This window comes from Thermobia domestica, chromosome 2 (assembly GCF_964235325.1).
Source record: "Thermobia domestica chromosome 2, izTheDome1.hap1.1, whole genome shotgun sequence".
Classification (NCBI taxonomy): domain Eukaryota; kingdom Metazoa; phylum Arthropoda; class Insecta; order Zygentoma; family Lepismatidae; genus Thermobia; species Thermobia domestica.
This window is the reverse complement of record NC_137455.1, coordinates 348,623,659-348,650,061: the sequence shown is the minus strand read 5'-3', so window position 1 is coordinate 348,650,061 and position 26,403 is coordinate 348,623,659. Positions and strand designations below refer to the sequence as shown.

General features: G+C 37.5%; 1 protein-coding gene across 1 annotated transcript; it reads left to right on the top strand.

Annotated features, from left to right (window-relative positions):
- The first annotated feature begins 6,118 nt into the window (after positions 1-6,118).
- On the top strand, positions 6,119-25,285 carry LOC145678760 (uncharacterized). Its single transcript, XM_081749252.1, has 2 exons — positions 6,119-6,225; positions 23,652-25,285. Exon 2 carries the CDS (start codon positions 23,781-23,783, stop codon positions 25,188-25,190), a length of 1,410 nt encoding a protein of 469 aa, XP_081605378.1. The 5' UTR covers positions 6,119-6,225; positions 23,652-23,780; the 3' UTR covers positions 25,191-25,285.
- Positions 25,286-26,403: the final 1,118 nt, after the last annotated feature.

Here is a 26,403-nt window from a genome sequence, read left to right as displayed (position 1 = left end):
TTTCCCTAATTTTCACAATTTTAACTTCATTTTACTATTCCTCCATTAACTTTTAACAGCAGGGATACAAACATAGAAACATCGAAGACAGTTAAAATATCCCAAAGGCTCTTCTACCAGGAATAGACTTTGAGACCACGTACACCGAAAGCTCATGCGCTAGCCAATAGAGCAGCGTCCTTGAGCAACCGTGCACCCGAGATTTTTCTTTTTTAAGGTGGATCATCACCCGGAAGTCAGTACATATTTTAGCTCATTCCTTTAATTACTGCGCAGTGAAACGTTACATATTATAAATACAGTATACCGTCGATTATCCGAACGTCGGTTAACCGAACGACCGCTTAACCGAACTGTGTACTCGCTCGCACCTGTTACTCTCCCACCCTACCGTCCATCATCCCCCTCACTCCCAAACCAAGTTTCCCACAGTAGTCGCCGCACTGAGCCACTGCTGGCGGAAATTTGCTTCTAATGGGGCCTTCATAAGGCGCTGCTGGCCGGCCAAGCCGCCAGTCGCTGTGTTTCAACAATCAGCACACTTCTGTCGGTTTGGCACTGGCTGTAGAAGTAGCGGCAGTATCAAATCTGTTCACAGCAACAGCTGCGCCAGCTTAGAGTTGAGGCGTGCCGCTCCGCGCATGGCAAATAAACATGTACAGTTCGATTATCCGAACAAACCAGTTTTCCGAACACCCATGTCCCCCAATTACTTCGGATAATCGACGCTCTACTGTATTGTACTATACGATAGAGTTATGTTTCAGCTACAACACTGGACACTGATTCATTTGGTTGTGTTTTCTGATATCGAAAAAGGTTTCAAATAAAAGAAAATATATCATTCGTTTTACAATGAGCACACAAGATGGCACTTGCTGTCAGATCTTACTAGAATTGCTCATTTTTATGAAATGTTTATTTATATGTGTAAAGTATTTTAAAGTAACAATCTTATTACGAAATTGATATATTTTTGACCGTTTTTCGCGTTATGTTTCACATTTTATTCAAATATTAATTTACATTTAAGGAAATAAATTTTGAGAAATTTGCGCAGAACGCCATAATGCGTTGTTGCCAAATTTGTACGTTTACTGTGGTAGTCACAATAAGAAAATTCCTGGATTCTAGCGTTGCAGTTCGAGATGCAAAACTTAGCTGTGAATTCCGGTAAGGGTCGAAAATTAATTTCTCCAGTAAGTATCCAAGCAGAATTCCATGATAACTTCCTTTATTATCTGGCATAATTAAATACTTGAACTATCTGGCAACGCCACACTATGCAAGCAGCGTTTAGCATAGCACCGAGAACACTTAGTGATCCACCTTAAATTATAAGAACTGATTTCTCACAGATTGTTAACGATGCAACATAACGATGTAACATATTATGCAGAGAAAAAATGTAACAGGTTGCGTTTCTAAGTCCTATCTAATCGACACCCCAACCTTATATTTATGAATAATTTGATTTTAGCGCCTTAACTTTCATCTGTCAACACCCTCCTGTGTGTCTGATGATGCCTTAGAAGTGAGGTAAAGCTTTATTACGATAATCCTACAAAACCAACCGGCATGCATCTAGCGAGGTAAAAATAAAAAACTATCTATCTTGCTACAAAATGACACTAGAACCAGCTCTCGTAAGTAGAGTGAATATGTTTATACGAATTTCCAAAGTTTTAAAAATGAAATGACTAAAAAGAAATCTTTTAGTTTAACGTCCCACGATTATGCCCTTGAGACTAAGGGAGACGGATGAAATAAAATTAGTGAATGATGATGGGAGAGTTTATGGTATGAGAATGTGGAAGGAAACGGGAGTACCTAAACAAAGCCATGGATACGATTTTGTCCTCCCCAAACTTACTTGGCCGGGGGACTCCACACTCCATATGTAAGCTCTCTACCAGTGAGCCACCAATCCCTCTACAAAGTTCTTTCTGAAACCCCTGTATATTCTTAGGATCTAAGTTGTGTGTTACTTTCCTAATCATCATTACTGAGACGTCCAACAAAGGTGAAATACAAGTAGCTCTTGTATTGGTTACGTGCTACAGAAGAAAAGGCCGAAAGAAAGCGTGCTATCATAGTATGGCACTTTGGAAGATTTTTATCTTCCACTAAAGTGTCCCGGTTTCAAAATATTGCAACCTTACAGATTTCTAAACATTCGGAGATGACAGAAATACGTATAAGTTAATCATCCTCCACTTACAGAGTTTGTTGCAGTTCCAAAATTTCACAAAGCTGAAATCCATTGCATTTCAATAGCACTGTATATGAAAGTCCGAATGGGTTTGGCGGGAGATTCAGGTACAATTTTCACCAAGATTCTTTCCCTTAACTGAGTGTTTGTCATCCTCCTCCGTCACCGGTTTCTAATTTCCCGACTATCAGGATAGCATGTTCTGTTTGACGTCATGTATTGAGTGTCGTCATCATCTTCTATCATCCTTTTCTAAATTCTCTATTATAAAGATAGCAAATTTTCTTTGTCGTCACGTACTGAATGTTGGTCTCCCTTGTCCTGCATCCTTTTCTAATTTCCCAACTATCGGAATGGCGTGTTTTCTTTGACCTCACGCATTGAGTGTTGGCCATTATGTTCCGTCATCCTTTTCTAATTTCCCGACTATTGGGGGAGCATGTTTTGTTTTGGTCATCATCTTCCGCCATCCTTTTCTAATTTCCCGACTATCAGAATGGCGTGTTTTCTTTCACGTGACATAATGAGTGTTGACCACCCTTTTCCTTCATCCTTTCCTAATTTCCCGACTTCATCATTTTTCAATTTCCCAACTATCGGAATGGCATGTTTTCTTTGACGTCACACATTGAGTGTTGGCCATCATCTTCGGTCATCCTTTTCTAATTTCCCTATTATAAGGATAGCAAATTTTCTTTGACGGCACTTACTGTGTTCGTCATCATCTTCCGCCATCCTTTTCTAATTTCCCGACTATCATAATGGCATGTTTTCTTTGATGTGACACACTGAGTGTTATCGATCTTCCGCCATCCTTTTCTAAGTTCCCGACTATTAGCGTACCATGTTCTTTTGACGTCACGTACTGAGTGTTGGTCATCATCCTTTTCCTTTTCTAATTTCCCGATTATTAGGATAGCTGTTTCTCTTAACGTCACGTACTGAGTGTTGGTCAGCCTTTTCCTTCATCCTTTTATAATTTTCCGACTATCAGAGTAGCATGTTTTATTTGACGTCAGGTACTGGTTATCAACTTCAGAAATCCTTTTCTAATTTCCCGACTATCAGGGTAGCATATTTTCTTTGACGTCACTTACTGAGTGATTGTCATCTTCCGTCATCCTTTTCGAATTTCCCCACTATCAGAATAGCATGTTCTTTCCGTCAACCTGTTCTAATTCCTCGATAATCAGGATAGAAAGTTTATTTTGACGTCACAAACTCCATCCCGATTTCGAGTAATTTTTCCGGTCTTTGACCTGTTCTCTTCTTTCCTTTTTTTCCGGATTTTGACATTTTGAATCAATTTTGTATTATTTTCTTTAATACTATATATTTTTCTACATTTATGGACACAGTCTACATTATCTAGAAGTATGCAATTGTGTTTTTTTTTTATCTGTGACATTAAGTGATGAAGATGAGGATACCTAAACACACGAGTTTATTGAAGAGAATTTAATAGACAACTATAACTTTTTGCAATGTTTTGCACAGGTGTAACCAGAAAAAGGTCAGACGTAGCGAGCCAGTCCCTAGAACACTGTTGGCCCTCTAGAATACCATTGGATCACAATCTGAAACTGTTGTCGTTCTCAGAATTAAGGGATAATATATTTCTGGAAAAATATCCTTATTACGCCAATGAGGTAACGGTATTCTTCATTGACTTAAGTGTATATACTCTGAAGTTATAATAATAATAATAATAATAATAATAATAATAATAATAATAATAATAATAATAATAATAATAATAATAATAATAATAATAATAAACAATGGAATACATAAGAACAGGGCCCTAACTTGTGAGGGCAGGGAGGGCAACTTCCCCCCTCCAGGGAAGCTCGCTGCCGTTCGAGGGGGCCCACTTTAAGACAAAATTTTCTTACTCCATGTACGATACGAACATGAAATTATAAATGAAGCATCAAAACGAGTCACTATATTACATAAGCAAAACATCACACAAAAGGCAAGTAAAAACGAGTCATGGGCCCATTTCAGTAAAAAATGTCTACTATTAGGAGACCTAGAAATGATATATATTCATATGGCTTTGAGATTTGTCACTATTATCCCCTTAAGTTGTCATGTATGAAACGGGCCCAGAGGCGTAACTAACAGCCCCGCAGACCTTGCCGTATGGGAGAGCCCACAGGATCCGGAGGGACCATAATGAGTAAGAGAAAAATGGGAAATGGGGTTCCCAAGAACTAGAAAAACATCTTTTTCTAAGGGCCCAAATATGTGTATTATTGCTTGCCCACCCAGAAAAAATCTAAGTTACGGCGCTGCATACCAATAACCTTTTAAGAAAACGATATGTCTTTAATTTCATTCACAGGTGCAGATGGGTGCTATCAATTCGATAATATCTCGAAATAAAATAAGGGAAAACGGTGGCTTAGTGGAAAACAGCCTATTTATGATGGTTGGGGTCTCTTGGTTAAATTCTACGCCACTTAATTTGTATTGGATAACATCATGTCCGTGGGTTTTCTCCGAGCTTTTCCTATTTTCTCCCACATTATCATTCCACCAATTATTTTACTATTATTGTCTAAAGACATAAATGTGCGTCATAAAACCACAAATTTAATTTAGTTTTATTTCGAAATAAAATGACATAAATGGGGGAACTTCTTTTATTTATTTATAAGATAAAATATGGAAATTGAGAGCGCTTTCTTTAGATTGCAACTGTATGATTTTTTTATATATATATATAAAATGAAAGAAAGAAAAAAGAAGAATCCTGAAATTAGAAGTTCATTCTAGTAACAAAGTTGTTGTCAGAAGAAAGAGATTCGTGTACGCACTGCAATTCTAGTTCTGAATCAGACACTTGGACTACGTTTAAAAAACTTCCTTCTATCATTGTTCCTGTCCCCGCTTCTCGATCTCTTCCTCTTCTGACGTTTAACTTTTCGCTGAAAATTTGACCGATGAAGTTCGTTAAAAGCTGCCCGCACCCTTTTATCTTTTGGCAAAGCCATACATCTGACAAGGACTCTCTCTCTTTTCGAAAGATCAACTCCATTTTCATGCATATTTTTCACTTTCTGTCCTAAGTCATTCATCTCTGAAGCTATAAGTCTCTCCATCGCACGTCTCTTCACAATTTGACATATATTCCAGTACGCATATTCTGTACACATTCGAGAACATAAGCGATAGTTGTTTCTTTGTATGCGTGCACGCATTGTGCGGTACACATTAGGCAAAAATGCAAACACGTCACATGCGGCATATAGAATCATATCATCCGTCATTGGCCGTTTAGCCCAAAGATGGGGAAATCTTCTATACTCTCCGTGAATTATAGTTTTCATTGGATTTGGTATCCCTCCATACGTAGCCACGACATCATTTAAACTCCTACCACGGATTGTGTATAAAGGCTGTCCAGTTTCTTGCATTCTTATTATCGTGTCTGCAACTTGTGTATCAAACACTCTGTTTAATTCAATTCCGTAATTAGCAAACAGATGGCCGCTGTCACCACGACAGTCGTGGATAACTTTCACCTGGTCGTTGCTTTCCAGGATCTTCCTGAGGCCACCTTCAGTCATGATTTCAGGGCACGTTTGAAGGTCAAATAAGTACGCTCTTCGCTCCGATGTACCGATCTGCAACAGCGTGGTGCGGTTCTCAAAAGCGAATTCTGTGTCCACTGCAATAACAAGACCAGACTGTTTGATTTCCTCCACAGCAATACGAGAGCTCCTTACATTGGATATAATTCGCGTGGCGCAGAATACAAGTTTTCTCGTTTCGTCGTCCATTTTTATTTGTTCTGGTTTATCATCACCTGGGAAATCAAACAAACTGAAAATTTATAATGAAGAAATTTCAATAATTAGATTGTATTTAATTAGTGCATTTCAAATCCTCCTTTGTCGTCTTAGAAGACCGATGTTGGAGCATTGTTTTGAGTTGAAAAATTACAGTAATCTTTTTGTCCCCATAATTGTTTTTTATTGATTTAATTATCATGACGTTACTAGGTAAGATTTCTAACTTAATTTTCATACAGTGTTAGCAATAGTAATGTTAACAATAATATTATATTTTACACTGAAATTTATTCAATGTATTTAATTAAAGTATAATTTTGTTTAAAAGAAATAAATTTTACAAGACACTCATGAAATGAAGTGAAATTAATTTTAGTTTTTCGTCTCATCTTTATACCATGTACGCATCAGTCTTATTCAATCTGGGGCACGCGGGGTGCGCGATGACTTCTTAGGGAATACGTAAATCTACCGTAAATATATTTCATATATGTTGCGTGAATGATAAAAAGTATTTTTCTTGCAAGATGTAATTCGTGCTGCCATCTATTTCCAGGAACACCTTTGCTTAGAGTTGTCATATGCATATATTTTAATCACGCTCGAACCTAGCTATACCAGCTAAATAGAAGGTTGGTATTGGTTGGTCTGATTGGTGGAGTTATCCGTTTCTTGCCACGCAGCACATTTATAGCATAAATAAAACGCTTGCTGCTCTCCGTCCTCGTGGTCGAGCGTCAGTTCAGCGTGTGTTTTCATTGTGCGTGCTCTGTTTTCACTTGTTTTTTTTTTTTCCTGTCTTCAGTTTTGATGGTCCTGTGAATAGGAATGTTTAGTGGTTATACACTGTAAATTCTGTTAAGTCGTACGACGTCATGAATATTATTCGACAAAACACGTTAAAATTTGAATTTGACAAGAATTTTCCGTCAATTACGACCATCTCTGGCGGAACTACACATTTGGTTAAATGAACATTTTCCTGATCTAATGAATCAAGTGATTGCTATCCAATTACACAACGACAATTTCTGTGTCTATATTAAACTGGATACTGCTATACATTTTGAACATGTTTTACGTACTTTGTCAGATTCTGTTCCTTTCCGTCATTCGACTGGTGTTTCCTCTTTGGTGCATATTTTGGATGCTACAACCAATTATACTAAAGTTCGTATTTTCGAATTACCGTGCGAATTTAGTGATGATATAGTGCGTGATACGTTGCGCGAATATGGTGAGATTAAACAAATAATATATGTAAAATAGAGAGTTTACTTAAAATATCCTGTGTTGAACGGTGTCCGCACTGTTTATGTAGAATTGGGGAAACATATATCCTCTAAACTCCATTTCCTGGGTTATAAGGCCTCTATTGTGTACCCTGGACAGTTTGTTTTTTTTCGCTGCATAAGTACTGATCATCTAGTTTCCCAATGCAATTTCCCAGCTCGACAGTTACCCCGTCCTCAGCAAAAGACGGAGGAACTTCGTATGACACTTTATCCACTGGTACTCTCACGAAAACCCCGCAATACTCGTTAAACCACCGGTCTATTCCTACAAGTGTTCCTGATATGTCTTTAACTCCCCCTCCTGCAGTAAATGATCATATTGAATTTCCTATATTATGTTCAGAAGCCATAAATGATACTGTATCAACTACTCCGGCTCTACAAGAAAGTGTGGGGCCGCATCAACGAACCTCGACCAGTGCAGTGTTACATAGTTCCCGCTAAATTTGGCAACGTCGCAGAATGATGCTGTGCCATTGTCCACCTCAAATGATCTTCTAACCAAGGACCCAACAACAACTACTGACACTTCATTTGAATCTTCTTCGCCCCTTACTAGAGTTCCTGGAAATCAACTCAGGAGGTCATTAAGTAAGAAACGAAAAAGGATTTCAAATAAAACAGATAGTGGTAGTCAAGCCACCCAAGACTGTGTGAGCGATCCGGAAATACATATCGGTGGTAGTGACCTTCACTCTGGTATGGTTTGTAACACACTCTCTGCTACAGACGAGTCTCGTGATCGAAATGCTGTTACAGAACCTACCGTTTCGTATGTTCATGTGTAGTGCTTCTAGTCCTCAACGTTCACGTGATTTCTTTCTTTTTTGTTTCGGTGCTATATGCTTTCTTTTATACGATTCATCCAGTGCAATGTTCACGTGCAGTTTCCCAGACTGTTTAATTTTTATTTCTTTCTTTCTTCATTTTTTGAAGCAGTTGGTGTCATATGCATTCTTAAAGGCAGAAATATTTTTCTCCCTTCATTTCTGTTGTGTGGTGTATTCTTACACGCCTTCTTTGGTTTTTGTTGTTATTTTTTCACGTTGTTTTTCTTATATTTCGTTATTCACTTGATGGCAGGTCATCTGTATATTAATCGACTTAATGTTCGCCGTGTGTGTACTATAAATATTGCTGGCACTCACCATCCAGCGAAACCAAATAGTCTAAAAACTTTTGTGCTACAAAATGATTACGACCTGGTTCCACTTTAAGAAGTCAGCATGTCCAAATTTGAATTTCTGCCTCTGTACACTGCGATTGTGAATCTTGGTCCCCGGAACCGAAGTACTGTAATCCTAATCAAAAAGGTTACTGTCGTAGAACGTGTTCAGTGACTTCCATCTGGCCGTGCAATCAGTTTCTTTTGTGTTGGATGTAATATTATCAATGTGTATGGTACTTCTGGGACAGGTAATAGGCGTTCTCGTGAAGATTTTTATAATGAAGAAATTGTCCATCTTTTGCCAGATAATTGTGCTCCTATTATTATGGCTGGGGCTTTAATGTCCTTAAACGACAAATCGACATCACTGGCATTTTCTACTCTAGCGTCACTTTTACCCACTTTCTCCAACAGTTAAGCGTTCGGGATGTGTGGTGGCAACATTGGACTGTCTCAAAATTTACCTTTAAGAATAGTTTCATGATGGCAAGACTAGATTGCTGGTACATAACGTCTTCTCAGTGTTCCAATATAGTTAAAACGGACATCCGTACTATCTCATTCAGTGACCACGCAGCAGTTTATTGTGTTCTTAAAATTCTGACAGGTGTTTTGCATACGCGTGGTAGAAGTTACTGGAAATTAAATGCTCAACTTGTCCATTCAGAATGATTTCAGTCATTAAGAATGATTTTCGACAACGTTGGCAATTTTGGGTACATAAACAACGTTATTTTTTAATTATCTCCCAATGGTAAACTTCTTACGTTAAACGAAATATAAAACGTTTTTTTCAATGGCTTGGCAAAGAAGTTAAGCGTGAGACTCATCACACTTTAGAATATTACTATACTGTCTTAAACGATCTCTGGTCGCAATCTAGTAGCCCATTAAAATATCAGCTATATTCATAGGGCTAAAGCACAGATTAGACAGATTACACGTCACAGGTTTATGTGCATTTTTCTTCAGTAAATCGTCCTGGACAAATCAATGCTACTGCACTCGAGACATATTTCTTGGTGCCACTGTCCCAGCTGTTCCAGAGGTACACCAGCAATTGATGGCGGATATTACTCCGACGAAAGTACGAAAAGCATTACGCACATCTAAGAATCGTAAATGTCCCGGACCTGATGGGATTATTTATGAACTACAGTATATGCCATACTGGGATCTTGTTGGACTGGAGTTGTGTCACCTTTTAAATGAACGCTTAAGGAATCACAATTTCATAGATAATCAAGGTGTCCTCATATCTAAAATGAACTGTCCATTGACTATAGAGAATTACCGTCCGATCACGTTACTTAATACTGACACGAAACTTTTCTTTAAAGTGTTGAAACTTGTTTGTCATGAGCTTATTAGTGATTTCCAGGCAATGATTCATTTTACCAAGAATGTGGTTTCTGCACTTAGCAAGATCCGTGACATCACTGAATATTTTAAATTTAAACGCATCCCTGCATGTTTATTATCAGCGGACTTTCAGAATGCGTTTGACATTTTATCCCATGAATATCTCTACACTGCATTAAAAGCTTACAGGTTTCCTGATGATTTTATTGACCATATTTGTGCGTTTTACTCTTCCGCTACTTCCCCTAACAAATCAATGATCACTTGACGGCGCCTTTCTTAATAAGTCGTGGAGTCCGACAAGGATGTGCTATACATCATGCTAATTCTCCTAATTGTGTGTACTGTGGTTGCCTCGATACACTTTTGCATTGTGTATCGGAATGTAATGATACTCTTCGCATTTGGACCTCCTTATGTGGTTTACTTGCGGTGATCCGTCGTAAACCGGCTCACTATTTTGACCGCCGTATGCTTTCTTTTCCGGACTATGTGTGGCATCCCTATACTAAACTCAATGCTGTAAATTGGTTTATCGAGCATACTATCTATTATAATCTGTATTCTCGGCTGAAGTGTACCGTGGAGGAATATTATTTGTATTTAAAATATGTTCCGATACTTTTCTTCAGTCCATTAAGACTGACCTGTATGTATTTGCTAATGTTCTCACAGAAATCTTGTAAAATTTCATAGTATCCTTGTGCGACGTTATGTACTATCAGTGTCTATAATGTAATGTAATAAGTAATGAAGTTCAATAAATGTAATTTTAAAAAGTGTGCTAGTGAACGAGCTAGTAATGAAACTCGCTTTTGGCGCGAGTTCAAATCCAGTCGAAGGCAAGGTTTTTTTAATTTTCATAACACTTTTATCATTAAAATGAGATGGAAATAATACTCATTTCGCCTTGTATGTAATATATGATGCATAAAAAGTGATTTACTTACGTTACGAAACATAGCTGAGCGAACGTCAGCAGTCGAAGGAGCTTAGAAGCCCCACAGGGCTCGTTTCGTTCCACTTTACCCCCATGATAATACCACATCTCATTTCGTCACACTCGGGCGATCCAACTTTGAAACTCAAACGCCTTCTTGTGGCCAAAATGCATTTTTTTTAATGTAGCGTGTGAAAAAAATATGCCTCACCTTCTTACAAAATGTAGCGTAAACATAATTATCTTTTTTTAGTTTTATCAGCACACAAAGTTACAATTTTCTTTTATTACTATAATACAAAATACATACACCAGAATGTGTGGACAATCGCAAACTGGAACAATTCAGAAACGTGTACGAGGAAGGACCCAAAAGCAGCCGGACTTTCGTTTTTTAAAAAAAATAATTTATTACATTTTTTACAAAATTCTTTCCGTCTTCTTCAAAGTACTCTCCATTAAATGCGATTCATTTCTCCCATCTTCTTTCCCACTGTTTGAAGCATCTCTGGAACTCTGGAACTTTTATATTGTCCAATGCGCTCTGCGAAGTTTTTTTTTTTTACAGCCTCTACACCATCAAAACATTTTCCTTTTAGATTTTGTTTAATTCTCGGAAAATGTCAACATGTTGGTCAAAAAGTTTGGATCACTTTCAATCTGATTTTTCAAGTCCTGGCTCAAATTTAGACGAATGATTTGATCCTGTGTGAGCAGGCGAGAAACAAACTTAGTGGCAACATGTCTCATTTGCTAAACCTCGCGCTGGCACGAGTTCCAACTCACTCTGGCCTGTTATGAAATTTCATCGATCATGAAACGACGATCCCCGCTGATTTTGGGGAAGATTTGTTCGATGTTTTCGTCGTTTCGAAATGATGAAGAGCACTCAGAACGAGCATGATCTTCAACACTCATCTCACCACACTTAAAGCATCCAAAACACTCAAAAAAAATGTGTGTCATTCATAGTATCCTTCTTGAAAGCCTATTGAAGCATTTGGTAAGTTTTCATTTCCGATTTTCCAAGTAGGAATCAAACACACTCCTTGTTCCTTTGAATCTGGCATAACGATTTCGCAGGCGGCGGCAAACGAGAACAGTTGAGAAAAACAATAATACGATCAAACGTTAACCTCCCACGCAAGACGCCGCTTGACCAACTGATCTGGGAAGGTCTCTACTAGACTCACTTAGCAGGAGAACTCTCTACTACGCCTAGGAACGGTAGCGCTCTGTCAATCCGGTTTCTTTTGGGTTGCCCCCTCGTATTTAGTTCCTATGTTTAGGATCGAGCGTAAAAAAAGAATATATTTGCCATAATATACCTCCACTGTAAATACAGGACGGGCGTTGTCAAACGAAAGAAAAAAGAACTGAAAGCAGTATTGTAAACATACATGCGATATATAAATTATTTTGCCATTTAAAAATATATCAAATAACTTTTTTAATAGTACACTTTATTACTCGACTATTTTGATTATATTAATAGGTACTTTGTGAACTTCATAAGTCCCTTTCTAATTCCAACTAATGTTTAACAACGATCTTCATTGGTGTAGTTATCTGCTAATTTGATATTTCTCACCAGTGTTGAAAGATCTGAAGATTAAAATGTAGCAAGGTTATGGCCCAAAAGTAGCGGATTTGAATTATTTGTGGCCCAATCAGAAAAATGTCACATGTCTAGGTTGGCAATGGTCAGAGGATAATCGCAGTTTCTGAGTGTTTTTTGGTGGTGTGTCAGTTCGAACTTCATATGACGTCTGCTGCAGTGGAACTGCAGTGTGCAGTGAATTTGGCAGAAGGGAATTTTCAAGGGGATATGTTTGCTTAAGTCAACTTGTGGGTTCTGAAATAAACTTTACAACGTTTACAGTATGTCCATTCATCGTTATTCCTTACTTCTTTAATTTGTTTGCTAAATTCTTTATCTGGCAGCCATGAATTTTCGAAGAGTTATTGTGACTCCACTTACTTATTATGTTAATATAGACAACACAGTAACACAATTAAATTTACGATGTTCATGTTTACACTGCTCCGCATAAGTATTAGGAACAGGCATTAACTGACACAGCAACACGATCAGTAATACTGCAACAACGGAAACTTAACAAAAGTCTGGTTGTCATGTCTAGAACTTACAAAGCACCAACACAAGAGATAAGCTAGTATCGTACATGTTAGTTTTAGTTAGGGATGCACACGAGTCTAGAAATGTCTCGAGTCTCGACTCGACTTGACTCGAATTCGAGTCGAGATGCACTTTGTAAAATTCGGGATGAGTCGAGTAGAGACTGCTCGTATAAATCTCGACTCGACTCGAATGTCTCGAAAATCTTTCTATAATTTTTAATATTATTTTGAAGAAAGTATTCACTAAGAAACAGCCTTGAAACCAATTTCAGCACTTATTACTATAGGAAGGCACAAAACGCATAAACTTAATACTTAACCTTTCGAGCACGCAGATGAATACGCAGTTTTTTTGTTTGTTTGTTTGGGCGTGTTTCTGACGTGCAATTAATTCTTCGTAAACAAATACAAATATGTAGTATCTGAAGTGGATTGAGTTGGATTGAATGAAAAAGTGAACATGTATTCGAACTGCGCAACGTATTGTTAATTATGATGAACTGGAACAATTAGAAAAAAATGGAAGCGCGACTGATGAGCACCAAACATCAAAATTTCACAAGACATTACAACGAGATACTTTGTATAAATTGATAATTACTTGTATTTATCGGGCAGAAAGTGCTTCTACATAAGCACTATACCAAATATAATGTTAATTTAAAAATAACAAAAGAAGAATGTTTTCAAAATATATAAGATATATACATTATTGTATATTTAGTTGCTATGTAGTTGTTGATAGATACCTAAAAAACATGTACGATTGCAATACAGTCTATGTACATATTCGTTCAAAGAGAATCAACGAATAAAATTGTTTAAAACGTATCATCGTTTTGTAATTCCAATATAAAAGGTGAGAATACTAGTAAATGTAATCACGGAAGATATTTTAATGTGTAAACAAATACTACCACTCAAGATCTACTTATATTATTAGCCGAACCAGGTTGACGACTACCTTTGGTGAGTCGTTGTAAAAATTTTGGTTTACCTCACCCGGGATTCTTGCAAATTCATATCCCGAAGTAAAGTAAGGGTGAATTTACGTTTGTAATAAGGTTAATGACTACGAACTTGACAAGACTTAGAAGTGGTAGAATAATCACACGAAAAATGAACGGTGAGGCTATGCAGAAAGAAACCAGTGATAGTGATAACGGTGAACAAAATGCAGCACCAGGAATGACATTAGAAGACCGAATTTTATTAGTCTTACAGCGGCAAGAACAAAGCCGAAAAGACGATATGGAAGTCATGAAGCAGGAATCCAATAGACAATATGAAGGATTAAAGCAGATGATAGAGCAGAAGTCCGAGGAATCCAACAGACGATATGAAGAATTAAAGCAGACGATAGAGCAGAAGTCCGAGGAATCCAACAGACGATATGAAGAATTAAAGCAGACGATGGAGCAGAAGTCCGAGGAATCCAACAGACGATATGAAGAATTAAAGCAGACGATGGAGCAGAAGTCCGAGGAATCCAACAGGCGATTGGAGCAGAAGTCAGAAAAGACGAAACAATTTATTATTCAGGCAATGAATGACATCACTTCGCAGTTTGATGAAAAGTTAAAAAGAATATCTGAAGATTGCCAGGATAATCAAAACCACCTAATCCAAGAAGTCAGTGGTGTAAAAAAGGATTTGGAAGTAATAGAATCTTCTGTACAGCAACAAAAGATTCAGGTCATGGATAACTCCAACCAGATACGTGTGAATACACAGTTGATAGCTACCTTACAAGAGAAAATCAAGACACCACAGATCCAGGACAACACATACCACAACAACATGGATAATGATCGTGTAGAATTCCCTTGTTCACAAGAGATGACTTCGCCTTCACCCGTATCTGATGAGGACATTATTTTGGAAGAAATTCATCCGAGGAGTACAGATGGGCGGAAAAGAGATGGTGCAACTATACATCACGCCATAAGTAGGAATTGTCGCTCAACAAGAACACGGAATGATAAAAGGAAGGTAAAGTTAAGCGTCAAGATGAGTGAAATACGTGCTATGAGTAAGTTCAGTGGTAAATGTAATGAGAATGCTACTTCTTTCCTAGAAAAATTTCAGGACGAGTGCAATATAATGTGTATAGATAGATCACAATATATGAAACTAATCCCTCATTTATTACTCCCACCATGTTCTTTATGGTTTAAAGCAGTACGAGATCACGTTAGTACGTATGAGGAATTCCAAGCAGCGCTAATCGCAAATTACGAAAATGACTTTTTGCTTGCAAATAGAGATGCCACGATTAGAAACCAACATTTCAATCCTCGTTTGCACAAATCTGTTGTCGAGTTTGTTGTAAATACATACAACGAATTAAAAGTCGTAAATCCATTGCAATCGGAATCTAGAATCATAGCATCAATTCGAAATTTGCTACCGTTTAAGTTACAACAGATCCTATTTTGTACACAGTGTATGAGTTTTAACCATTTATTAATGCTTGTTCAATGTTATGAAACTCAATACCATGCTCTGAATCAACAATCAGGAATATGTAAAAGTAAAAATAATTCAGATCATTTTGTACCTGTTCGGAATCTAAATATCCGTAGTGTGAACGATACGGAACACAATCTAAACCGAGTAAATTCAAGCAATCAGAACGAGCAAAATAGACAAAGCTATGTAGGGAATCCGCCTAACCTAATTAGTCGTGGCAATCCTTATGTAAGACCATATACCCAAAACAGGTTCAGAAATAGACGAAATACATGGCGAAATTCCAGGAGTACAGTAAACTACGTGGATAGACGTAATCGGGGGTTAAGAGATGGCACTTCGCATCAAAATCCAGATATTGATGCAATTCCTGTACAGAACAGTAATACGAGACATAATCATGATTGTGCTGTACAATGTACTTTATTGGAACCATACACGAGTATGAATTTAAACTAATTGCAGCTGATGTGGTAGGGGTTAAACCCATATCAGCTATAGATTCTCATGAACATTTATCTTCAAATTTATGCGATAACGTCAAACTCACGTCAGCTATTGATTCTTATGAATATTTATCTTCCAACTTACATGTTCATGTTAATGATGAAAACGACCTTTTACATGACGTATCTGTAAATAATTATTCGGAAATAGCAGTTAATAGATGTCAGTACCAATTTATGCCTGTAGTAAATCGTTGTTGGTCCAAAGATGATACTGTCAATGATGGTTTTGATGTTGAAGAAAATTTTGTATTTATAAAATCATACAGTACAGCTAAAATACCTGTCAAAATCAATGGGTTAAGCACTGAAGCTTTACTTGACACAGGAGCAAACGCCTCTTTATTATCATATTCGCTATGGAAAGCAATTACTAGTAATTATTCGAATCCTAAGTTACAAAAGGCTGAGAATCTTATTATAGTTGATTTTACCGGTAAACATAAAAAGAGAGTAGCTGGAATTACTCGTGTGACAATAGCTATTCAAGGTTTTGAAATATCAATCCCTATTCTAGTAATAAAGGAACTGAATGAAAAATTAATTATGGGTTTAGATTTATTATCTCAATTGCGTGTCATGCTCGATTTTAGAAACCGAACGTTGACTATACCTGGCATACCTCAGGAAATCGTTCAGAAACTGCTTCCAAAATTAGATGATATTGCTTGTCAATATAATAATGTTCCTAATGTATTGAATAATGTTTCTGTTAGTTCAGGAAGTGGTAAATTAAATGATCAACGAACGAAAGACACAAAAAATTTGATGGATTCAAAAGACAATGTATTGTTTTCTGAGCGTGTTAAGTCACTCGAAAGTAGTCTTGATTTTACAGATAATACAGTAAAAGCTGACTTTAAGGAGATCCTATATAAACATAAAAATGTCTTTTCAGAACGTCCTGGGCGTTGTAAGGATTTTGTTTATTCTTTTAAGGTTAAAACAGACAAACCCATTGTAACCAAGCCCTATATAATTCCATATAGATACAGGGAAAATGTACGTCAGCAAATTACTGATATGTTAAGAGATGGGATCATTAGGCCTTCACAAAGCATTCACCTTAATCCATTACATGTTGTTCCAAAGAAAAATGGTTCTCTACGTGTGGTTTTAGATTTGAGACGCACGAATTGTCACATTGATCTGGAACAAGTGAGGTATCCTCCAGTGGAAGAAATACTAGCCTCTTTACAAGGGAATGCAGTCTTCGGAAATTTAGATCTAGTAATGGCATATAATCAGGTCGAACTGCATGAAGATTCGAAACCGTACACAGCATTTAGTTTTGAAGGTCACTTATACGAATACAACCGTGTAGTCTTTGGGCTTATCAATGGTAGTGCGGCGTTAGCATCCTGCTTAAATAAAGTCTTGGGTCAAGACTTACGCAGCAACGTGATAACCTACGCCGATGACATCTTGATCATGAGAAAAAATCCGCATGAATATTTGAAGTATTTAGATATAGTTTTAGACAGATTGGAAAGTTCGGGCCTTACTATCAACCTACAGAAATCAAAATTTCTGCAGAATTCTATAGAATTTCTTGGATACCAAATTGATGCCTCTGGTTTACAATTCAGTCAATCTAAAGTACAAGCCATAGAAGATCTGCCTGCCCCATTAAACGTGAAACAGACACGGCAAGTATTAGGGCTCTTCAATTGGTTTCGCAAGGCCATCCCGCGATTTGCTGAGATAGCCCAGCCTTTATTTATGATTATAAAGAAAGGAGTACCATGGCAATGGGGTCCGATTCAAGAACAGTTTTAATAAGTTGAAGGAATGCGTGAAGCGAAACATCCATTTGAATCACCCTCGATATGACGTTCCTTTCTATGTTCAGTGTGACGGTTCTCAACTTGGAATCTCTGCAGTACTCTGGCAACCTAATCCAACCATTCAGGAACCGGCCGTTATTCATTGCGCTAGCCGTACTTTAAAGAAAGCTGAGAAAGGATACACCACGACAGAAATCGAACTTTTGGCTGTACGTTTTGCGATACAAAAATTTGCTCCATATCTCAGCGGATGTCATTTCATAGTACTTACCGACCATAATTCATTGCGATACCTTAACAGCATACAGGGATATAATAACAGACTCCTTCGCTGGTCGTTAGAGCTTCAAGCTTATGATTTTGAAGTACAACACATTAAAGGGGTAGATAATGGACCCGTAGATACCTTATCACGTCTGTTTCCTGGAGAAGAACAACATATCTTGTCCATCAACGAATTTAAGATCTTACAGGATGAAATAGCTACCATTTCAATAGAAGATCTACAAGAACATCAAATGAATTATCATGAATATAAACAAATCATGGAACATTTGTCTTCATGCAGTGAGGGATGTAATTGTCCCAAACATTGGAATTCCAGATTTAAATTATCCAACGGAATTCTACTTATTAAAGATTTTAAATTCAAATCTAGAAACAAAATTTGCATTCCACCTACACTAACAACACGCATACTAAAGGCCTATCATGACGATTTCGGTCATTTTGGTTATGTAAAGGTATGTGCCTTGATTAATAAATCCTTTTATTGGAGAGGAATGAGAGCTCAAATCAAAAATCATATCAAGGACTGTATTGAGTGCATGCGAATTAAACATAACTACCAGGCTGTACAAAAACCTATGCTCTCAATAACGCCGGAGAGACCACATTCGTTTCTGCCTATCGATCTATATGGACCTTTACCAAGAGCAGCTACTGGAGAAACTTATCTACTTACAACCATGGATATCTTTTCACGTTATGTAGTAGCCTATCCTCTGCGTAGAGCAACTTCCGCTGCTATCATAAATAAAATCTTGAACGTATATATTCCACATTGTGGCCCTATCGAACACATATTATGTGATAATGGTTCACAGTTCAAAAGTGATGTGTTTATCAAAGCTATGAACAAGGCTAACATTAAAATCCATTTTGTAACTCCGTACCATCCTAGTAGTTCTGTCGTAGAAAATGTGCATCGCAATTTTGGTATGTTATTTCGACACTTTTGTAAAGACAAACATGCCGAATGGATCAAGCATGTCAGTCAAATCACGTACCTTTTGAATCATTCTATATTAGATACTTTAGGCGTGTCTCCTGCTAATGTACATAACGGTTCTGATTTGATTTTCCCTGTGGAACGACATTTTAATGTCAAGTTAGAAGATTCAACAATCGTAGATTCTTCCAATTTAGTGAATATGGTAAAAATCCGAAGACATAACAAATTTTTGAAACGTAATTCTCAAGTAGAGTCTTTGCAAGAAGGAAAATATCGAATCAAGGTCAATGACTTAGTTTTTGTTAAACAACATCCACAAAGTAATATGTTGTTAAAGAAGATTTACAAATTTTGTGACATTTTCTCAGGTCCTTATTTATGTTTTAAGGAAATAAACCCTAAAGTTTTTGAATTGTTGAACGCTAAAACGGGTACGTCAATTGGACTTCGTAATATAGATGAGTTGAAGGTTTGGAGACCTACCCAGTATACAAAAGAAAAATGGATGCGTCTAGTGAAAAAGTTAGTCGCGCCTGACATTCTTGCTCAAATAAATAGGAATGAAGGAGACTAAGAAAAAAATATAAAAGGGTGTCTTCTGTTTGTCTAGAAATAGATTTATTTTCTTCCTTTTGTTCGCTCGAACGTAGGTTGCGTTTAATTTTTGATTTTTATTCAATTTAATTTTCTTTGATTTTCATTAACCAACGATAATTTTCCAATGATTTTAATTCTTTCTTATTAATGTGAAGGATTATAATTTAATTCATGATTGATTAAACACAAAAATTGTTTACATTATATTAATTTGTGTTGAAACTTTATTGTCAAAAATAAGTATTAATGGAATAAAAGATTTAGTATAAATGTATTCATGTAAAGGAAACTAAATAATGTTATATATACATACGAGGGTTGATCAAAATGTATAGGACATAATTAATGGAATATTGTTCTTATAAACGGACCAGTGGTTCTTAAATATAAAAACCAAGCTCCCTTGTAACTTTTATATTCAATCCCATCGTCGGGCGACATTTTTATACAACGAGATACTTTGTATAAATTGATAATTACTTGTATTTATCGGGCAGAAAGTGCTTCTACATAAGCACTATACCAAATATAATGTTAATTTAAAAATAACAAAAGAAGAATGTTTTCAAAATATATAAGGTATATACATTATTGTATATTTAGTTGCTATGTAGTTGTTGATAGATACCTAACAAACATGTACGATTGCAATACAGTCTATGTACATATTCGTTCAAAGAGAATCAACGAATAAAATTGTTTAAAACGTATCATCGTTTTGTAATTTCAATATAAAAGGTGAGAATACTAGTAAATGTAATCACGGAAGATATTTTAATGTGTAAACATATACTACCACTCAAGATCTACTTATATTATTAGCCGAACCAGGTTGACGACTACCTTTGGTGAGTCGTTGTAACATGAAATATTTGTTGACGTCAAAGCCGCACACCTCAAAACCAGAAAAAAGATTGCCTCATCAACTATTCGTTGTCTTGTCCAAGTCAGTTGCTTCTTATCATAACTTCTGAAATTTCCTGCGAGTTAATCAGAACGTTAAAAAATTCCTACATCTTAAATTTATATAGATATAAACCCGTCCAGGCGATAGCAGCGTCACCTACCGAGGAATACTTGCTAGTCAGACACACGTACGGTGCAATTAGTATCAGCGAGAGTGCTGGCTGTGTGTAGAATAGGGGATCTATCTGAGTTTGACCGAGGGAGGGTTGTAATGGCCCGTAGACTCAGCACGAAAATTTCGGAAACTGCATTACTTGTTGGGTGTTCGAGGAGTGCTGTGGTGTGTTCAACAAGTGGCTAAATCAAGGGGAAACTACATCAAAACGTCGAGGGTTGCGCGCCCCCATCATATTATTCATGTTGGATGTCGTAGGATGGGCAGACTGGTAAAACACGACAGGCAGCAAACTGTGGCGGAACTAACATCAGACGTTAATGTTCGGCAAAGTACAAGTGTGTCAGAACACACAGTGCACCAAACACTCCTAACGATAGACCTCCGCAGCCGACGATCCATCCATGTGCGAACTACGACTGAAATGAACACGTGACAATCGCCACTGGACCTTGGCGCAGTGGCAGAGCGTTGCATTGTCTGATGAATCCCGATACCTTCTTCATCATGACGATGGGAAGGTGCGAATTCGCCTTGTTCCAAGGGAGCAGCTCCTTGGCACTTGTATTGTGGAACGGAGACAAGCTGGCGGCGGCTCAATAATGCTCTGGGGAACATTCATGTGAGCATCAATGAGTCTAGTGGAGCTCGAGCAAGGCACCATGTCGGCCGAGGCGTATCACACACTGCTTACAGACTACGTACACCCCTTCATGACGACCATGTTTCCCAACGGTAGTGGCATTTTTCGACAAGATAATGCGCCATATCACAAACCAGGAATGTGATGGAGTGGTTCGACGAACAAGTGATGTGCTGGACCCTCAACTCGTCGGATCTGAACCCAGTCACGTTCAATCTGGGGTGATTGAACGTGACGTCAGAGCGCATCAGCCCCCTCCCCGGAATTTACGGGAATTAGATGACCTGTGTGTGCACATGTGGTGCCAACTCTCTCCAGCGACCTACCAAGGATCATTATGTCCATGCCAAGACGCGTCGTCGTTGTTATCCGTGCCAAAGGTGGACGTACTGACAATTAGGTAGGCAGTCATAATGTTCTGACTAATGTGTGCGTGTATTTTAACTCATATATTTTGTCTCGACTAAATTTCGAGACGTCTCGTCTCGAATTCGAGTTGAGTCGAGACAGAAACTGTCGAGTTGAGATACGAGTCGAGACAACATTTTCTCGAGACAAGTCGAGACAGGCTTAAATTTCCACTAGACTCGATTCATGCGCATCCCTTGTTTTAGTAAAACTATTGTTCATTGTGAATTGAATACTCAACAAATAAAACTTTCATTGTATTATAAAACTTATAATTCGTGATTGCATATATACACCGTAAAACAAAAAAACAAAAAAAATAGCGCATTCTTAAGAGGTAGAGCCTGTAGATATTTAAAAGTAGCCCAAAAGTAGATTGTCGCCCAAAATTGTAATTTTGGTAGCGAAGACTCTTTAAAAGTCATCCAGTCCGCTACTTGTAGCCCAATCTGACAAAACACTGTTTCTCAGCAATTGTTTTCCTTGCAATATATAGAGCCTTTGTAATTCAAGTGTGCCCCTTCCGGCGCTGCTGTCGATGTGTCTTCCCGTATCTCCTTCGTAAAGGGAGGGACAAGTTGCTGCGGCCGAGATCTTTCAATTGTTGGAAGCGGAAGCGTTGCCACAATGAATTACTTCACGGACTGCGCTGTGCTATGTCTTGTTGGTCTTTCTAAGTATTATACGATCTTCACTCGTCAAGACCAAACGACAGAATGACAAATTGACAACACACCTGAGGTCATTCACTTCTTTCTCCAAAGTAAATGGAGGGTTTCATCCATCAGAGTGTGGCAGGGTGGGGCCGGAATATGTTTCGCATATTTTCCGGGAGCACACGGGAAATAGGTTCTGGTTAGGAAATTCACTGTAAGTCGTGATCAAATTCACTCAATGCTTTAACATGGATTGAGCTGTTGTTAGATCAAGTTTGTTTCTCTTCTTGCCACATTAACGAAAATATACTTTCTGAGTTGGATGTTAGGATGCTGAGTGACTGCTACTCTAAGGAACTGTCCATTACTTACTCATTCATCCGTAAAAGCAGGGGTAAAAGTGAGAGGGTACGCCCTTACCCTACTTCCAAAAATTATCTATGGCGTTCCCCCACTTCCTAAAAATTACAATGGGCAAAGATAGACATGAAGGACGGCGTGACGTCATGCATTCCCCTACCTTTTCAGATTCACTTTAACCCCCTGCGTAAAAGGGCCGTAAACCAGCGTAGTGAGAATATCCCCTTGGGTATGCTTGATCTGCCGGTGCTCGCAAGCAAATACAGGACAAATTATTATACAGGACAGGAAGATAGAATGTAAAACACAAGACAATCATTTATGTAAAGGATGTCTGACAGCCCTAGTATCTTATGACTATACGCTCTATCACTAACAATGTCATCTTGGTAGCTGCACTCGTAGTTGTTCTTTATATTCGTATAATATTACAAGTGCCTGAATTGTTTGTCTCGAAAGCTACAACTGTAACAGCACGCTATACCTGTAATTTAAGTCCCTTAACTTAGAGTTCGTCAGAAACCGATTCAAACAAACCTTACCATTTTATGCAGTTTTGTACACTCCTGCTGAGTTTTGTGCACCTCAGATATTGTGCACCACTTGAAAATAGTGCGAATATCAACAGCACAAGTTCATACAATGCCAACCAAGGCAATTGTTATGCCAAATTTTAGTAGTTATTTTGTGCAGTTTCGTGCACTATCTTCCGAGTTTTGTGCACCTCAGATTACCGAGATTATAACCACTTGAAAATAATGTCAACAGTCTAAATGCGTAAAATGCTGACCAAGGCAATTGTTACGTCAAATATCGGTATTCAATTTGTGCAGTTTTGTGCACAATCTGTCGTGTTTTGAGCACCTCACATAACTGAGATATAAACACTTGAAAAAATAGAAAAAGGGACATAAATGTAGTACATATAAGTATACATTTTATTCTATTTCACGAGTCATATTCCATGTTTTTTTTTCTTCTACAGATAATTCTGCTTGTTCAACAATGCTGTTCCTAATAATAACAATAACTATGACTATCAGCGTCAAAATTTTTCCAGTAGTCTAAATTCAACTAATAATTTATAAATTTGAAAAAGTATAATTAATTTACAATGGACCGAGAAGTTGAATCTTTTGTACTAAGTACCACAGAGGTTATATCAAACTTGGAAGATTGTTGGGTTGCTGTAAATGAAATTATGCAGGGAAATAATATAGTGTTTTGTGATGCTCAACACATCAGCTCTGATCCTACAGGCCAGATAGTACTGTTACAACTGGGAATAATGTCAGGAAGAGTATTCTTGTTTGACCTTATCACTTGTCCAAACGCTGTGACAGATGGAAAAGTTGGCCAAATTTTAGAATCTGAAGAAATTGTCAAGCTAATGCATGATTGTCGCATTGATAGTGCTAACTTGTATTCAGCGTACCAAATTATATTGAAGAGTGTTTTTGATACTCAAGTAGCACATGCTGTTATCCAAATGCAAGAAACAGGCGATCCTATTCATATGATCAAGGACGCAAGTTTGAACACGATAGCTTCAATCTATGGAGGAAGTCCTAATCCATTGAAGAAAAAGATGAAAGCTGAATATCGTAATCACGCGAAATATTGGTCGAAGCGTCCGTTGACAAAACATATGATTCTTTATGCGGCTTCTAATGTACTTGCCTTTCTGCCATATGTTTATGATACCATGTTCAGTCTTATAAAACCCGAGAACATGGAAGTGTTTCGAATGATGTGCGAGGAGTATGTTTCTTGGAATATTGCAAGTAAAAGTGTTAAGAAACGTGTTAAAGACAGAAAAATGGTGGCTGATGTGAAACAACTGGAAGGAAAACTCGCGACTTCAAGTGGAAGTACGAAGTTAAGCAGGAGAGAAAGAAAATTGGTACAACGTATGAAAGTACGTGATGATGACGACAAGAGTAGTGCAGAAGAATCTTTTCAAACGTCAACAAAAAAGAAAAATAAGAAGAAACACAGACGGAAAAAACATGAGGAGAAGAGAGAAAATACTGTCATTTCCCTAATCAGTGGAACTTTTAACAAACAGGTTATTGAAAGCAGCGTTACAAAGCTGAAGACCTTGAAATCGGAAATAAGCGCGTCCATATTGTCTAGGCAGTCATCATCACCTTTGACCTATATAGACATCTTACCCTCTCTAAACACGTTAGCAAGACCTAGTCAGTTACTGCAATTCGACTCTAAAGTAGCCGAATTTAGAGAAAAACAAGAAAGGCGTATTCACAGAATTCAAAGCTCTCCGAATGCTGCGAGATGCAGTAGTACTTCATCTTTAGATGAAAGCGACGTGCCTGCAGGAACATCATCGTCCTCGTCAGCAACTAGTAGATCGCCGAGTAGGTCGCGTAAGTCATCAGCAAGCAATAAGAGAGATCCATCGCCGTATGGATTGTCCTTGTCAGACTTGCCAGTGGTGAATCTAGAGTCAGATCCGGAAATGAAGGAACTGAAAGATAGAATAAAGCAGCTAAAAGGTGAATAATCTAACAATACAGAAGATATATATATTACTTTTTTATTATTCTTTCATATACACTATTTCCTGATTTCACCGCTGTTCTTCTGTCAACAAATATACTAATAATAGTTAAAATACTTTTTTAAGTAAATGTTTTGTATCTTATTTTGAGTAGGTGTTAATTGAGGTAACCATCCCTGAATCACATCTCAGTTCCTGGGGATAAGTATAGGATTATTTAAAAAGCGCGTCGGTTTTGTAACATCAAATTCTGAACTTTATTTTTTCAAAACACACTAACAAAATTCATAAACATGTTCACATATTCCGATTTCAGGTATGGTAAATGATGTCAGGTATATGATCTCTATCTAGTGCGCTTTCATGCAACTGTTTGTGAAATTCGCTATGACTTCCTGGCAAATTTCTACTTGGATTTCGTCGACGGTTCGTCTGTCTAATTTCCTCCTTTACTTCACCGATGGAATGGTGTTTATTAACATATACCAATGCTTTAAGAGTACCCCCAAGGAAAAGAGTCACAAGGAATTAAGTCGCAAACCTCGACGGGCCATTGCTGGTGAGCATCACGCGAAATGAGGCGATCCGTTTTGATAAAAAGTTTTCACAATTTTAGCACACGTTGCGCTATAGTAAACTTCTCCATGACTAGACAGACTGAAGAAATGCGAGAAATTCAGACTAAGGCGACAATAGGAATGTTTGTGGGTAGAGCAATAATACAAAATAATATCAGCAACCGACAAACAAAAATTTGCCAGGCGATCCAAAACCGACGCGCATTTTGAATAACCCTTTATATTCCGTAGAAATTACCTGATCCGTCGGGTAGTTAAATAAATAAAGAAAATTAGCAGATCTATTGCTACACACTGCCTAAAATTTACAAGAAAAAAGTGAAAGAGAAAATAAACTTTCTAAGGTTCATCACAATGATGTAAAATTCAATGGAAAAAGGTGCTGAATTCAGTAAACAACGCTGTAAAACTTAACGAACTAGGTTGGGAAATTCCGACGAACAGCCTTAATAAACTGAATAACGGCAATCTGCGTAAATACCTATTAAATTACTAACCGTACATATATATAATATTCCTTATTGGAAAAGCGTAATCACAGTTGGTAAACCTGTCAAAGTGAATAAAAAACTAAGTGTTAGAATAGACGAGGAAATGGCAGAGAAGAGTGCAATTAGGAATGAAGTTCGACTAGGATT